The 15,530-nt window shown below is 36.2% G+C and overlaps 1 protein-coding gene across 2 annotated transcripts in view; it reads right to left on the bottom strand.

Annotated features, from left to right (window-relative positions):
* The window catches only part of ATM (ATM serine/threonine kinase), a 166,994-nt gene that overhangs the window by 142,812 nt on the left and 8,652 nt on the right, over window positions 1–15,530 (bottom strand). For both annotated transcript variants that reach the window (XM_058289104.2, XM_058289103.1), the window contains exons 6-9: window positions 10,709–10,874; window positions 9,799–10,037; window positions 7,622–7,785; window positions 5,002–5,171 (exon numbers count right to left, since the gene is read on the bottom strand). In XM_058289104.2, coding sequence (XP_058145087.1) covers window positions 5,002–5,171; window positions 7,622–7,785; window positions 9,799–10,037; window positions 10,709–10,874 — 739 coding nt within the window. The remainder of the gene's footprint in view (window positions 1–5,001; window positions 5,172–7,621; window positions 7,786–9,798; window positions 10,038–10,708; window positions 10,875–15,530) is intronic.

Genomic DNA, 15,530 nt, shown 5'->3' with positions numbered 1-15,530 from the left:
AACCACAGAAGAGCACACAGCAAATGGACACAGAGAGCAGACAGCAAAAACAAACCTCAAGGGGGGGAGAGAATAAATAAAAATAAATACAGACACAGAAGAATGCACAGCGAATGGACACTGAGAGCAGACAGCATGCAAAAAGCCACAAGGGGGGATTAAAAAAATTGCATTAAAAAAATTTATATATATATATAAAATAAATTAGGGAAGGGGATGTGGCTCAAGCAATTGGGCTCCCATCTGCTATATAGGAGGTCCAGGGTTCGACACCCAGGGCCTCCTGGTGAAGGAAGTTGGCCCGTGTGGCAAGCTGGCCCACACAGAGTGCTGGTCCTTGTGGAGTGCCGCCCCGCACAGACAGCTGGCATGGCAAGATGATGCAGCAAAAAGAGACACAGAGGAGAGATAATAAGAGACACAGCAGACTATGGAGCTGAGGTGGTGCAAGAGAATGGTCATCTCTCTCCCATTCCACAAGGTCCCAGGATCGGTTCCTGGAGCCGCCTAATGAGAATATAAGCAGACACAGAACACACAGCAAATAGACACGAGAGCAGACAACAGAGGTAGGGAGAGATATAAATAAATATAAATAAATAAAATCTTTATAGGAAAAAAAAGATCAAAGTGCAGCCTTTCATGTCATTAAAAAAAAAAATAGAGGGAAGTGGATGTGGCTCAAGCAAATGCGCTCCTGCCTACCACATGACAGATCCCAGGTTCAGTTCCTGGTGCCTCCTTAAAAAACAAAAACAGACCACAAGCCAAACAAACAATTAAAAAAAATATATGAGCAAGGGCAGTCAATGTGGCTCAGTGTTTGAGCACTGGCTTCCCATACACTAGACGCTGGGTTCAATCCCTGGGTCCAATACCTCAAAAAAAAAAAAAAATTAGAGGCACATAAGAACAGATTTGAATTGTTGAACAAAATTAGTGATTTCAAAGACAGATCATCCGAACTAAAAAAGACAGGAGAAAAGCAAAAGAGTACATTCGGGCTGGAAAAGAGAGGAGAACAGAAAGAGAATAGAATAGAAAATGGAACAGGGTCTCAGGGAATGATTTAGTATAGAAGCGTATTATCACTGAAAAGTCCACAACAAAGGTACTAGAATAGACAAGTTCAGCAAAGTGGCACAGGATATAAGATTGATATGCTAAATTAATAGCATTTCTATAGACTACTAATGTGCAACTGGAGAAGGTAATCAGAAAAAAAACTATAATAGCAACTAAAAAAAATAAAATATTTAGGAATAACCTTAACCAAGGACATAAAGGACATGTATTCAGAAAACCATAAAATATTACTAAAAGAAACTGAAAAAGACTTAAATTAATGGAAGGACATTCTGTGTTCATGGACTGGAAGACTAAACATCATTAACATGTCAATCCTACCCAAACTGATTTTAGATTCAAAGCAATCCCCAAAAAAATCTCAACAGCCTTTTCTGCAGAAGTGGTAAACAAATTTATTTGGAAAGATAAAGGACCCCGAATAGCCAAAAATATCTTAAAAAAGAAGAACGAAGTTGGAGGACTCTCATTTCCTGACTTTAAAGCACACTACGTCGCTACAGTGGTAAAAATAGCATGGTCCTGGCATAAAGACAGACAGATTGACAATGGAAACAAATTGAGGACTCAGAAGTAGACCCTCACACATCTACAGTCAAGTGATTTTTTGACAAGGCTGTTACGCCCACCCAGTTGGGAGAGAACAGTTTTCAACAAAGGTTGCTGGGAGAACTGGAGAGCCATATCCTAAAGAAAGACAGGAACAAAAATTAAATCAAAATGGATAAAGGACCTTAATATAACAATGACAAATACAAAACTCCTGGAAGAAAATGTAGGAAAACATCTTCAAGATCTTATGGTAGGGAAGCGGAGTTGGCCCAGTGCTTAGGGCAGCCATCTACCACATGGGAGGTCCAAGGTTCAAATCCCAGGCCTCCTTGCCCCCCCCCATGTGGAGCTGGCCCATGCGCAGTGCTGATGTGCGCAGTCCCATGCACAAGGAGTGCACCCTGTAAGGAGAACCGCCCAGCGTGAAAGAAAGTGCAGCCTGCCCAGGAATGGTGCCGCACACATGGAGAGTTGACACAAGATGATGCAACAAAAGGAACACAGATTCCCGTGCTGCTGACAACAATAGAAGCGGACAAAGAAAAACATGCAGCAAATAGACACAGAGAACAGACAACTGGGGGGGGGCAAGGGGAGAAAAATAAATAAAATAAAAAAATTAATAAAAAAAGATCTTACGGTAGGCAGTAGTTTCTTAAACCTTACACCCAAAATATAAGCAACAAAAGGAAAAACAGATAAATGGGACCTCCTCAAAATTAAACACTTCTGGACCTCAAAGGACTTTGTCAAAAGGGTGAAAAGGCAACTGACTCCATGGGAAAAAATATTTGGCAATCATATATCCGATAAGAGTTTAATACCCATGATATATAAAGAGATCATACAACTCAACAATAAAAGGACAAACTATCCAATTAAAAATGGGCAAAAGACTTCAAGTACAAATAATAAAAAGAAATAAAAATGGAAAAGAAACACATGAAAAAAACATTCATCACTAGTGATTAGGGAAATGCAAATCAGAGCTACAGTGAGATATTTCACACCTATCAGAATGGCCATTATTTAAAAAGTCAGGAAACTGTAAATATTGGAGAGGATGTGGAGAGATAGAAATGCTTATTCACTGTTGATGGGAATGTAGAATGGTACAGCCACTGTGGAGGATGATTTGGCAGTTCCTAAGGAAGTCAAATATAGATTGCCATGTGACCTGGCAACACCGTTCCTAGGCATAACCCCAGAAGAACTGAGAGCAGTGACATGAATAGACATATGCCTACTGGATGTTCCTGGTGGTGTTATTCTGATTGCCAAAAGTGGGAATCACCCAGGTGTCTATCAACTGATGAAAGGATAAACAAATTGTGGCATATACACACAATGTATTATTATGTAGTGGTAAGAAAAAATGAAGTCATGAATCATATGACAGCATGGCTGAATCTGGAGGACAATACATTGTGTGAAGCAAGTCAGACACAAAAGGACAAGCACTGTATGACTGTGTTATTATGAACTAAATATATACATAAACATGGAACTCATAATATAGGTCACCAGAAAACAGAATGAGAGTAGAGAATGGAAAGCTGATGATAAATCTGGGCAGAACTGGTTAAAATATTGTTTGTACATCTTTGGAAATGAATGGAAATGGTGAGAGCACAGCTATTATATAGGTACGACACTTGTTAAAAGGGAAAGTCTAAGGACATTTATATTACCAGACAGAAAACAAAAAAATGTAACATGGGACTGTTTAACAGTGAAACCTCATGTAACATATGAGTACAGGTGATATTACATATATGAAACTCTTTTTACAAAATATAAATACAAATAAACTAAAACAGAATAGCAGCTATGCATGGCAGGGGAAGCATAGAGAGATTGAGAGAGGAAGAGTTTTGTTTGGTTTGTTTTTTAGTATTATTATTACAGGAATAATGAAAATACTCTAATGATGATTAGTGATGAATGCAGAACTATGCAATTATACCGAATACCACTGATTGTACACTTCAGATGGATTTATGCTTTCTTACTATGTATCATGGGAAGCAGATCTGGCTCAATTGAGAGTGTCCACCTACCATACAGGAGGTCCAGGTTCAAACCCAGGGCCTCCTGACCTGTGTGGTGAGCTGGCCCACATGCAGTGCTGAATGCCTGCAAGGAAGGCTGTGCCATACAGGGGTGTCCCCCGCATAGCGGAGCCTCACACACAAGGAGTGCATCCTGCAAGGAGAGCCACCCCACGTGAGAAAAGCGCAGCCTGCCCAGGAGTGGCACCGCACACATGGAGAGCTGACGTTGAAAGATGACACAACAAAAAAAGAGACAGAGATTCCCAGTGCCACTGACAGGAATGCAAGTATACACAGAACACATAGTGAATGGACACGGAGGGCAGACAATCAGCGGGAGGAGAAGAAGGGGAGAGAAATAAATAAAAATAAATCTTTAAAAAATTCATATATCAGTAAAATTGATTTGGGGAAAAAAACATGAAAACAAGCAAAAACTGCTTTTCCTTGATATTAGTTTGGTTAATTAAATAAGTATTTGCTGTTAATTCTCTAGAACATGTAACATGTTAATACATGTAACACAGTAAGTGTTCAATAAATATCTCTTCACTGAATGGACAAATTAAAAACCTGAAATAGTCAACCTCACCTACATAAAATAAAGACAAATTTTAAAAGGTATCTAAATGAATATATTTTATTTCCACAACTCAACTGCATTTGAACAGTCCATCAACCTAATAGAAATCCAAGGACTGATCCCAAAAGATATGACGGTAACCCACAATTTTCTACTTGCTTTTAGGCAAGTTGCTTAACCTTTCTGAGTTCCAGTTTTCTTTTCTGTAAAGTCAACAGGCTGTACTTGATGAACTGTAATGATCACTATCATATCTGATTCCACAGAAGGACTTATTTTATTTAATAATTCAAGTAATTGTGAATGTTACATGACTAAAAAAAGGTAGCAAAGGAAAAAATAACCTTAATTCATGTCATAAAATTATTTTGTTGATTTCTAAAAGTTATCTTTAAATTTTTTCCAATTTACTTCTATTCTATGGAAAGGTGTTTTGCATACTGAAATCTCTTTATGCTGAGATGTACAACTGAGTGATTCCCATGAGGCAGACACTGCTGACTGCCTACCAGCCTTCCTGGTTGCGGCAATATGTTTAGACCAGTAGACAAGCCATGATGGTTGGTCTCAATAGGTGATCCCATTCCCCCCTGCCAGTGATTGATTAGTTTAGGAGCAAATTACCTTGTTCTGGCCAATGAGATCAAAGCATTCTGCTAGAGTTCTTTTGAGAATAACTAAATGAGACTACAATGACATTGAATAAGAAAAAAATCAACATTTTACCATGGCACAAGATCAAAATCATTCTGTGATTTCTGAAGATGATCTTTAATTACTTCCCAGCCTAACTGTATTCTTCTCCTTTTGCAAGATACACTGTAATCGGAAGATTCTCTTTGTGTGGTAGTGTAAGACTGAGAAATCTCCAAGGATCTGGTCTCTTCATTAAAAACCTATAAAATAACAAAAGGAAAGTCTTTAATTGCTGTTGTTTTCTAATGGTTCATTTGGAAAAGATGTTACTCCTCCAAAGAAGATAAGGGGAAGTTATACAGTAAGAATAATAAATTGCAAAAATGTACATAAATATGGTAATAAAAAGCAAACATTTTGCAATGAATGTAAACTCTCTAGAAGCAGAAATTACCAAGTAATTCAACTGATGAATGCATAAGCAAAATGTACTATATCCAGGGTTGAATATTATTCAACCATTACAAGGAATGAAGTATTGATTCGTGATACAACATGGATGAATCTTGAAAACATTATGCTAAATGAGGGAAACCAATCACAAAAGAATGATCAGGTATTGTATAATTCCATTTATATGAAATGTTAGGAAGAGATTTAAAAAAGTAGAGAAAATAGATTAGTGGTTGCTGAGGACTAGGGAGAAGAGGAAAATCATAAATGACTGTTAACATACTCACTTTCTTTTGAGGGAGAAGGAAATGTTCAGGAATTTGTGGTGATGGCTGCACAACATAGTGAAAATACTAAAACCACTGAATTGTATACTTTAAAATAGTGAATAACAGGTTATATGAAATTTAACTCAATTAAAAAAAAGGGTTAGGCTCATCGTATTTCATACAAACCCATCTTTTGTTTTCAATTTTACTGTGTTAACATACAAATAACATATTCCCATTTTATCCATTTTTAAATGTACAATCCAGTGGTATCAATTATATTTACAATGTTGTGCTACCATCACCACCAGTCCATACCAAAACTTTCTCATTACTCCAAGAAGAAACTGTACCAATTAAAAATTAATCCCCATTCCCACTCCCTCTAGCCTCTGGTAACCAGTAATCTACTTTCTGTCTCTGTGAATTCTAGATATTTCATGTAAGTGGAATCATGCAATATCTATCCTTTGTGTCTGGTTTCTTTCACTCAACATAATGTTTTTTGTTTTGTTTTGTTTTTAAAGATTTTATTTATTCTTCTTCCCTTCCCCCATTGTCTGCTGTGTCTATTCGCGGTGTGTTGTTCTGCGTCTGCTTGCATTATCCTGCAGCACTGCGAAATTGCTTCTCTTTTTTGTTGTGTCATCTTGCTGCATCAGCTCTCCATGTGTGTGGCACCACTCCTGGGCGGGCTGAGCTTTTTTCATGCACAGTGGCTCTCTTTGAGGGGCACACTCTTTGCATGTGGGGGACCCCTACACGGGGACACCCCTGCGTGGCACGGCACTTCTTGCACATGGGCCAGCTTACCACACGGTTCATGAGGCCCTGGGGATTGAACCCTGGACCCTCCATATGGTAGACAGATGCTCTATCAGTTGAGCCACATCTACTTCCCTCAACATAATGTTTTCAAGGTTCATCCATGTTATAGCATGGATAAGAATTCCATTCCTTTTTTACAGCTGAATAATATTCCTTGTATGTATATACTACATCTTGTTTATCTATTATATGTTTATGGACATTTGGATTGTTTTCCACAGCAATATTTGCACCAACAATGTATGAGGGTTTCAATACTTATTTTCTTTATGTATTCCAGATATTAAATCCTTATCAGATATGATTCGCAACTATTTTCTCTGATTCCCATTCTGGAAATCTTTTCATTTTCTTGTAATGTTCATTGATATGAAGTTGTAAATATGATGAAGTCTAATTTATCTATTTATTCTTTTGTTGCATGTGCTTTTGTGGTCAATCTAAGAATGCACTGCCAAATTCAAAGTCATAAAGATTTTACCCTATATTTTCTTCTAAGAGTTTTATGGTTTTTATCTCCTCTATTTATGTTCCTGATCCATTTTGAATTAATTTTTGTATATGGTATGAGGTAGGGGTCTATCTTCGTTCTTTAATATGTAGATATTCAGTTTTCCCAGCACCATTTGTTAAACAGACCATTTTTTCTCCATTATTGCTTGACCCTCGTGAAAAATCAGTTGGCCACAGACGTATTTCTGGACTGGTAATTCTACTCTATTAGACCATCTTTTAAGAATGGAAGGAGGCGGATGTGGCTTGGGGTCAATTCCTGGGGCCTCTTGGTGAAGGCAAGCTGGCCGGCACCACCGTGGTGAGCTGATGGTCCATGCCAACATGGAGAGTTGACAGCAGACAGCAAGCACAAAACAACAAGGGGGGGGAGAATAAATTTTCTTTTTAAAGTAAAAAAAAAAAAGAATGGAAGCACTGAGAATTAGTTTTCACTAAATCCTTATCTGTAAAAGAGTTATCAATTCTAGTTATTTATGATGTTTTGAAAGGGAGAATTACATGTATAGAGTAATTTTACAGGGTTTTTTCAGGTAACAAGTTTAAAAAGCCCAGCAAACGGAAAATTAACAGAAAGTTTAAAAATATGACAAGAAATCAACTGTTAAGAGGATTCAAACTTCAAAATATAAAAACACCTACTATACCTGGTGACAAATATCTGCCATTAATTCAATCATGTTTTCCTTGACAGCAATATTACGAGATCCAGAAGAATATTTTCCTCTGCTTCCTATGTGACTTATCTCATTTACTAGCAGATCATATAAGTTGTATAAAATACTCTGCCATTTTCTTGATTCATAAGCACCTACAATCCAAAAAGTTAAAATGTTATTTATCTATTAACTCTGCCTGCACTACCAACTCTTAAAAATTACTGAGCTGCTAAGGTAGAAACATTAGAAGACATCTGATCCAATCTTCTTTTCAGTACTATTGCCTCTTTTACAGTATCTCTGACAAGCTCTACTTCACAACAGTGTCTATTACACATTCAGACAGCTGAATGTGATATAGTTTTTAAGTTATTTTATTTTATTTTTAAGGAAGTGCCAGGGATTGAACCTGGGACCGGCTTAGTACATGTGAAGCAGGTGCTCAACCACTGAGCTATACCCACTCCACTGGTTTAAAGTTCTTCCATATTCTAACCCAAAAATCTGCCTATATCCAATTTTCATTCTCCCCTAAGACAAATATAGTCTGTTTCTTATTTCATATGAGAGGACCAAGGTTTTCATGTGTTGTCTTGTCTTGTGTACAAATGACACGTTATCCAGACTTATCATCCCAGTTATTTTCCCAAGACATATTACAGTCAATTTACGTCCCTCTTAAAATGTTAACTTTACAAAATATGGTGAACATCATGCTCCAAATGGGATCTGATCTGTGCAGAGAACAATGGGTCTATTAATTCACACAAATAGAACACTACACATCTATTAATGTAGCCTAAAAAGATATTAGTTTTTCTGGCAGCCACCTCATTCTGTCAACTTTGAATCCATCCTAAATCTGTAGTTAAATAAACCCTTCAATATTTCATACTACCTCTGAATAAGTCTGACCTTCATTCTGGTAAGAGCTATGTGAAAGATGAAAAACTATGAAAAAAAATCACCATTTGCAGTGAAAGTGGTTTCATGGGCTATAAATATACCTAGCTGTACATACTACAAGAGTCTATGAAATACACATAGATACTTTGATAAAAAGTGGCTCAAACCAGTTTTCCCTGGTTTAGTTGCTAATATCTAAGGTGGTGTGCACTCTTAAAAAGAGTATTAGGAAGCAAATGTGACTCAAGCAACTGAGCTCCTGCCTACCACATGGGAGATCCTGGGATCGATTCCTGGTGCCTCCTAACGAAGACAAGCAAGACAGCAAGTTGACACGATGGGCTGGCATGGCGAGCTGACGCAATGAGACCCAAGGAAAAAAAACATAATGAGAGACAAAACAAAGCAGGGAGCAGAGATGGCTCAAGTGATTAGGCACCTAACTCCCACATGAGAGGTCTCCCAGGATTGGTTGCCAGTGCCTCCTAAAAAGGAAGACAAGCACACAACGAACAGACACAGCAAGCACAAACAACGAGGGGGAGGGGAGAGAAATAAATAAATAAAATAATCTTAAAAAAAAAGAAGAGCACTATACTACCCATAATGCATTGGTCCAAAAGTAGTCGTAGACTGCATGTGAGGGAGCTCATTCAGCTCAAATTCCACTCAAAGAAGTTCCTATCTACTGAACAGTGCTACACCACCCAAGCAATACACTTATGGTGAAGGAAAAATATAGGAATCAAGGGAGGACAAACCATTCATTTCTGGTTGTTTTTCCAAAAAATGGGACTGGAGTAACTATGAGGGTTAAGGCAGCAATCTCCCCTTTCAACCTCACATTCCATGAAAGAAACCTGTATGAATCTTCATTGGAAATCTAATAATTTGATAGCCGTTTCTGTCTCCATTTATCTATTTTATCCATCTAATAAAAAAAATATCCTGTATTCTTTTGTCCTTATAGTCTGTGTCACATCTCTTAGCACCTAGTTATTGTGGCATAATCAGCTCTTAGAAAGTACAGCATCTTATATTTATTTGTATAACTCATATCTATATAGGGCAGGATGTAATTCATAAACACAGCTTCAAATTCTAAAATCTGTCTGAAAAACATCCCTCATACCTAGTAACATTATCAAGCAGACAAGCTAAAGGAAGGCCACACCCTGCCTACACTTTACTGATTTCATACTTAAGTCTCTAAGTTTCAAAGAAGCAGCAAAACAAAATTGTAAAATCTTCCTATATACCTTTTTCTTGGGTTTTAGCTCCCTTTGGATGATGGATATGTATTTGCAGTTGAAATAGTTCAATAATTACTTCTTTTAAGGAATCATTAAGTCTATGTTGAGTCCAAATGTAAAGCAAGGTAGGAAGAATTTCATCTCCTAATTCACACAGTCGAATTCGAAAGTTGACAGCCAAAGTCTTGAGGAAGATAATGAGTGCTGATAAGATATGATTTAGATCTGCAGTGCTCTTTTCCTGTCTGTGTCAGAAAACAAAACTCAAATTAGTATAATGGGGGGAAAAACACAGAAAACGGTACAAATTGAAGACAGCTATGAAACTCTATGCAGAAAAGAAAAAAATGCCTAATTTTCAAATTACAATAGCCTTAATTTCAGAACTACTCAGAGGAAAAAAATATCACAGCAGAGCTAATACAGAGGAAAAAAAGTTCTTACTTGGGGCTAAGAGATCACTCCCGTTAGCTCTCCCTACTCCTAAAACTCTGTATACAAACATACAAAATACTTGTAATATCTACCATTTATAAAATGTTCCACACTATAGCCTGGGTAATGCCTCACAAATTAAAGATATTGACAGTTCCAGAATATATTCCCATTTTACATTCTTTCTTCTTACATCTATCCTCAAGATGGGGAAAATGAAACTACATGAAGGATATTTAACTTTCTTGTCATTAGATGAACGATACAAATCTCCCACTTAAGAACATCACTTAACTTTCTGCTTACTGATATACAGGAAGTGCTGGACCTGACTAACACTTTCTTTGGGAATCTGCTACTTCTACTATAATGGGCAACAGCTTTAAAAGATAGCATTTTTAATTAGTGAATCTAAAACATGGCCTTGCAAGAAGATCAAATCTATTTTCAATACCAAATTTAAAAAAAGGTATTAAATTACCTTGCACACTGAATAGCCTTGGGGAAAAAATCCAAAAATTTGGAATTTAATCCATCAGTTTGCAGACAGCATCCTTTGGTCACAGCATGAATTATCCTAGCCACTAAAACTCTATTAATGTCTTGAAAAGGTTTGAGGTACAGCCTAAAGTATACAGACAACAATTCTGAAAAATAGAATTATATAAAAACATCAAAGCATATAACTTAAATGTCAAAATTCAATTTAGATATTCCATAATCCCACATAGACAAAAAGACTAAAAACTGTACTGATTTAATTTGCATTTAACACAGTAAAATATTCCACCAGTATTTAATTTTATATAAATTGCCTTCAAGACTGAGAAACCACCACGGGTAGAGAATGTGAGAGTGTAAGTTTAAAAACCAGATCTCCAATAAGCTACTTAACTTCTCTAAATCTATCTTTCTTCATATAAGCCTTGAAGGTCTAAACCAGTGTTTATCAAATCCCTTGGCATAGTGCATAGTCCAGAGATTTTTTTTTTAATGCTGTTTCATTAATAATGTATGTAAAATGTATCAATATTTATAAAGGGCCTAAGATTTTATTTTACTGGTAAGCTATTCTGTTTGTAGCTTGCCAGTTGCAGAGGCACTGGCAAAAGACATGAAATTCCTGGATCAGAGAAAAAGGACAATTTATTTCTTACAGCAAAGGTAGTAGGCAGAGTACATTCACTTTTCCAGCAATTCCCCAATCCCAAAAGGCAATGTGAAGAGGAACAGGCGACACAAGTAAAAATAGTAGGCTGCATTACAGGAGAGGAAACCTAAACTTTTAATAATGGGCTGCAAGCAAACCAGTCTTTTGCTCTGGAGGAAGCCATCATTTCTATCTTGCAAGGCTGCTCGTTATACCCTTGAAAAGGTAGTGGGGAAAATAAAGTTGCCAGTGTCTCTGCTTGCAAGATGTGCAGAGTACAGGAGACCAATAGAGAAATGTCTCCCAGTAAAATGAAAAGCAAAATGAAAGTTTCTAACACAGGATTTTCATTCCATTAAGAGATAGACTCCTCTGTAAAGTAAGAAAGAATAACACATATGGGTAACTTACTCTCCAACCAATAGTAAAATGATTCTGCAGAAATGGACAGCTTAACATCAGAGATATTAAACACAAAAGAATAGGAACATACGAATATCTCAAAACATTAAAGAGTAAGGTAACTATTTTCTAAATGATTCCTATCCTCATATCAGGCGTTAGTTTAAAGACCTCTACACCAGTCTTCCCAGGTTTTTTCACTTCATGGGATACCTAGATAATAGCAAAAATCTATGAGATGATTTGTTGATAAGAAAACAGGAGGGGTTATTTTGATCAGTTCCCTCTTCTTACTAAGGAAGGCAAGAAAACAATAATCCAACCAATTATCTCGAATAAAGCGCAGGCCTCAGACTTGATGTTAGTTGGGGGAAATGATCCAAATTGTCAGAGAATCCCATACTCCCCTAGTAAGTGCTAAGAAAGGTTGTATAAGACATTCAACAAAAATCTCAGAAGAATACAGTTCATCTTCTTCAAAAATTGCAGTGCATGTCTCCAGGTGAATTCATTTTTTCCATGAATTCAACAACAAAAAAAGTGCAGATGGTAAAATGACACAGTAAGAAAAATGAGGTTCTGGAATTAATCAAATAAAGCCCCAAGTAACCCCATTAAATACACACAGATAATCATGTCATCTGCAAATCGGCACAGTTTTATTTCTTTTCCAATCTGAATGCCTTTTATTTCCTTCTCTTGTCCAAATGCTCTAGCTACAACCTCCAGTACAATGTTGAAGAGGAGTGGGTGGGAGTGAACACCCTGTCTTCTTCCTGATTTCTTCTATGAAAGATTTTAAATAATGGATTCAATATCCTTAACTGCTACAGGACTATTCAGATTATCGATTTCATATTGGGTGAGATTTGACAGTCTGCAATTTTTGAGGAAGTGGCTCATTTCATCCAGAATGTTAAATTTGTATTTGTAGAGTTGTTCACAGTATTCCCTTACTTTTTTAATAGCTTCAGGGTTTGCAGTTATAGTCCATCTCATTCCTCCTATTAGTAATTTGTTTTCTCTCTGTTTTATCTCAGTCACTCTTGCCAGAAGTGATCTATATCATTAACCTTTTCAAATAATCAGCTTTTGGTTTCACTGATTTTTTTCTATTATTTTTGTTTCTATTTCTTTTATTTCTGCTCTTTTACTTATTTATTTTCCTCAGCTTGCTTAGATTATTTCCTTAAGACCTTCCTTCTTTTCTAATGTGGCCTTTAGCGTTATATATTAGGTGCATTCCACCAATTCTGATATGCTGTGTTCATTTTCATTCAGTTCAAAGGGTTTTGATTTTCTATGATACACATCCTTTGACCCATTAATTATTCAGAAGTGTTCTAATTTCAAAAAATTACTATGAAGTAAACAGAGTACTATGGCAGAAAATAAGAGAAAATGAACACATTTAGAAAGGGAAATCAGAAATGGCAATGACATTTAAGCTGAGACCAGAAAGATGAGATGAATCCAGCCATACAAAGAGTAGCCTCTTGTCTTGAGGCAAGAACTTACACTCTAGGAGTATACAAGATGACCCATTCTAATGTGTGAATATCAGAACTCCAATTTTTAAATTAAAATTAATTACAAATAAGAAATAAGACCTTACTAATATCTTAAAAATGTAATTAAAAAAAAGGAAATTAACAATGGCACTTATGTTTGAGTCTCTACGTTAGATTCCATATATCAAATGTGCCTTTGTCTCATTAGGTCTGACAAATATTCTGAGGGAACAGGAGGTATTTAACACAGCAATCTTGTTTGTAAATTTTTAGTGTGTTGTGACACAGCACACATATTATCTGTGTAGATGGATTTATTGAATATATTACCTAGATTTAACTAAATGCACCCTCATAAACTGGACAAGTTGCTTAAAAAGATTCTTGCAAAGCAACCATATACTGATGCTACTGTAAATTATGCAAATATAAACAAACTATAAAACAGTCTGGCTGCTACTTCTGCTATTCTTAATGTGAGCGCATCACCATATTTGAAGGTAAAAACAATGACAATTCTATTCACAACTGATAAGAATATGACCAAGAAAACTACTTGACATATATCCACTTTCAGTAATGATCCTTGCCATTAATTTAGTTTGAGATATTAATAATAATTCATTAATAATATATGTGTGTAATTTATAAGTACTTAAAAAGTTTGGAAACCTGTGACTTAGAGAAAGTAAATAATTGCCAGTGTAGGTGAAGCATAAAAAAAAACAGGAAGTTGGGGATGGTGGAGGGATACAGTTAAGGTCAGAGGTAGGTAGAAGGAAAACTGAGCACTGCTTTCAAGATTTGAAGAGTCCTTATTTCATACTAGTTGTACAAGGAAGCTACTGACAATTTTTAACTTTTCTTCCCACTTATCTCAATCCTAGGACTTTTTCTCTGGAACCCCCTCTTCTAAGGAAACATTATCAATTTTCTTGTGTATTCAACCACTTTCTCTCCACTGACTCCTTCCCGTTACATTTATATTTACTCCCATCACTCTCATCCTGAAAAACCCTCCCTAAACAGCCTGGGATATCTCTTTCTCCTGTACCTTACAACCAAAGCTTTTGAAAGAGTGGTCTGTATTTGCTACTTGAAGTTCCTAACTTGACTTGTTTTTACACCAGTCTGTTAAAGAAGAACTGAGTAACACAATAACCAACTGACTGCCATTTCTAGAATACTTTACCCAGCAACAGCAGAATATACATTCTTTCCAAACACAAATGGAACATTCCCTAAGACCTTATCCTAGGGCATAAAAGAAATCTTAACAAATTTGAAGTAATACGAATTTTTTAAAAAGTGCGTTCTCTGACCATAAAGGAATTAAACTAGAAAGTATAAATGAAGGAAAAAGAAAAAACAGGAGAATTTCCCGACTGGAAATTTACACACTTACAAATAATCCAAGAGTCACAGATGAACTCTCAAGGGAAGTTTATTTTGAACTGAACAAAAATAAACACACAACAAATCAAAATTTGTTGGATGTGGCTAAAGTAGTGTTTAGAGCAGGGGTTCTTAACCTTTTTAGTTCCATGGACCCCTCTGTTAGTCAGGTGAAAACCCCAGACCCTGCTCAGAATGCAGCGGCAGATAGTTTTATAACACTCAACAATGGCATGTCTTTAAATTAAATTTTAGGATTATTCAAAATTACTTTACCATTTTCCCATTATTTCAAAACCCGATAACCTAATACAGGTCAACATCTGTTCAAATGGTCATTTTCAGCAAACATTTAGAAATTCAAGTTTTCCACGGCATCATAAAACCATTTCCACCATCCTTACCAAGCTGTTTGCAGGAAGTTATCCACTACACTCGGAGCACACATCAAAATAAAAATCATTCTAAGTCCACACTATACTGTGCATTATTTAATAGCTATATCACACCAGCACCAACACATCCCCACAATAACAACGTTTTTTTTGAATTTTCAGTTCAAGCTCATAGACCCCTAATATCTTTCCACGGACTCCCAAGCGGACCCCTGGTTAAGAACCCCTGGTTTTACAGGAACATTTATTATTTTAAATACATTTATTAGAAAAGACAGTCTCAAATTAATGATCTAAAGTTTTACTTTAAGAAATGAGGAAATGAACAAATTAAGGAAATAATGACAAGATCAAAAATCAGTAAACTTTAAAACAGAAAAAATACAGAAAATCCATGAAATCAAAAGCTGATCCATGAAATAAAAAAATCAGAGGTAATATCACTCTACA

Source organism: Dasypus novemcinctus, chromosome 27 (assembly GCF_030445035.2).
Source record: "Dasypus novemcinctus isolate mDasNov1 chromosome 27, mDasNov1.1.hap2, whole genome shotgun sequence".
Classification (NCBI taxonomy): Eukaryota; Metazoa; Chordata; class Mammalia; order Cingulata; family Dasypodidae; genus Dasypus; species Dasypus novemcinctus.
The sequence above is the reverse complement of the archived record's forward strand: the minus strand, read 5'-3'. Positions and strand labels throughout refer to the sequence as shown.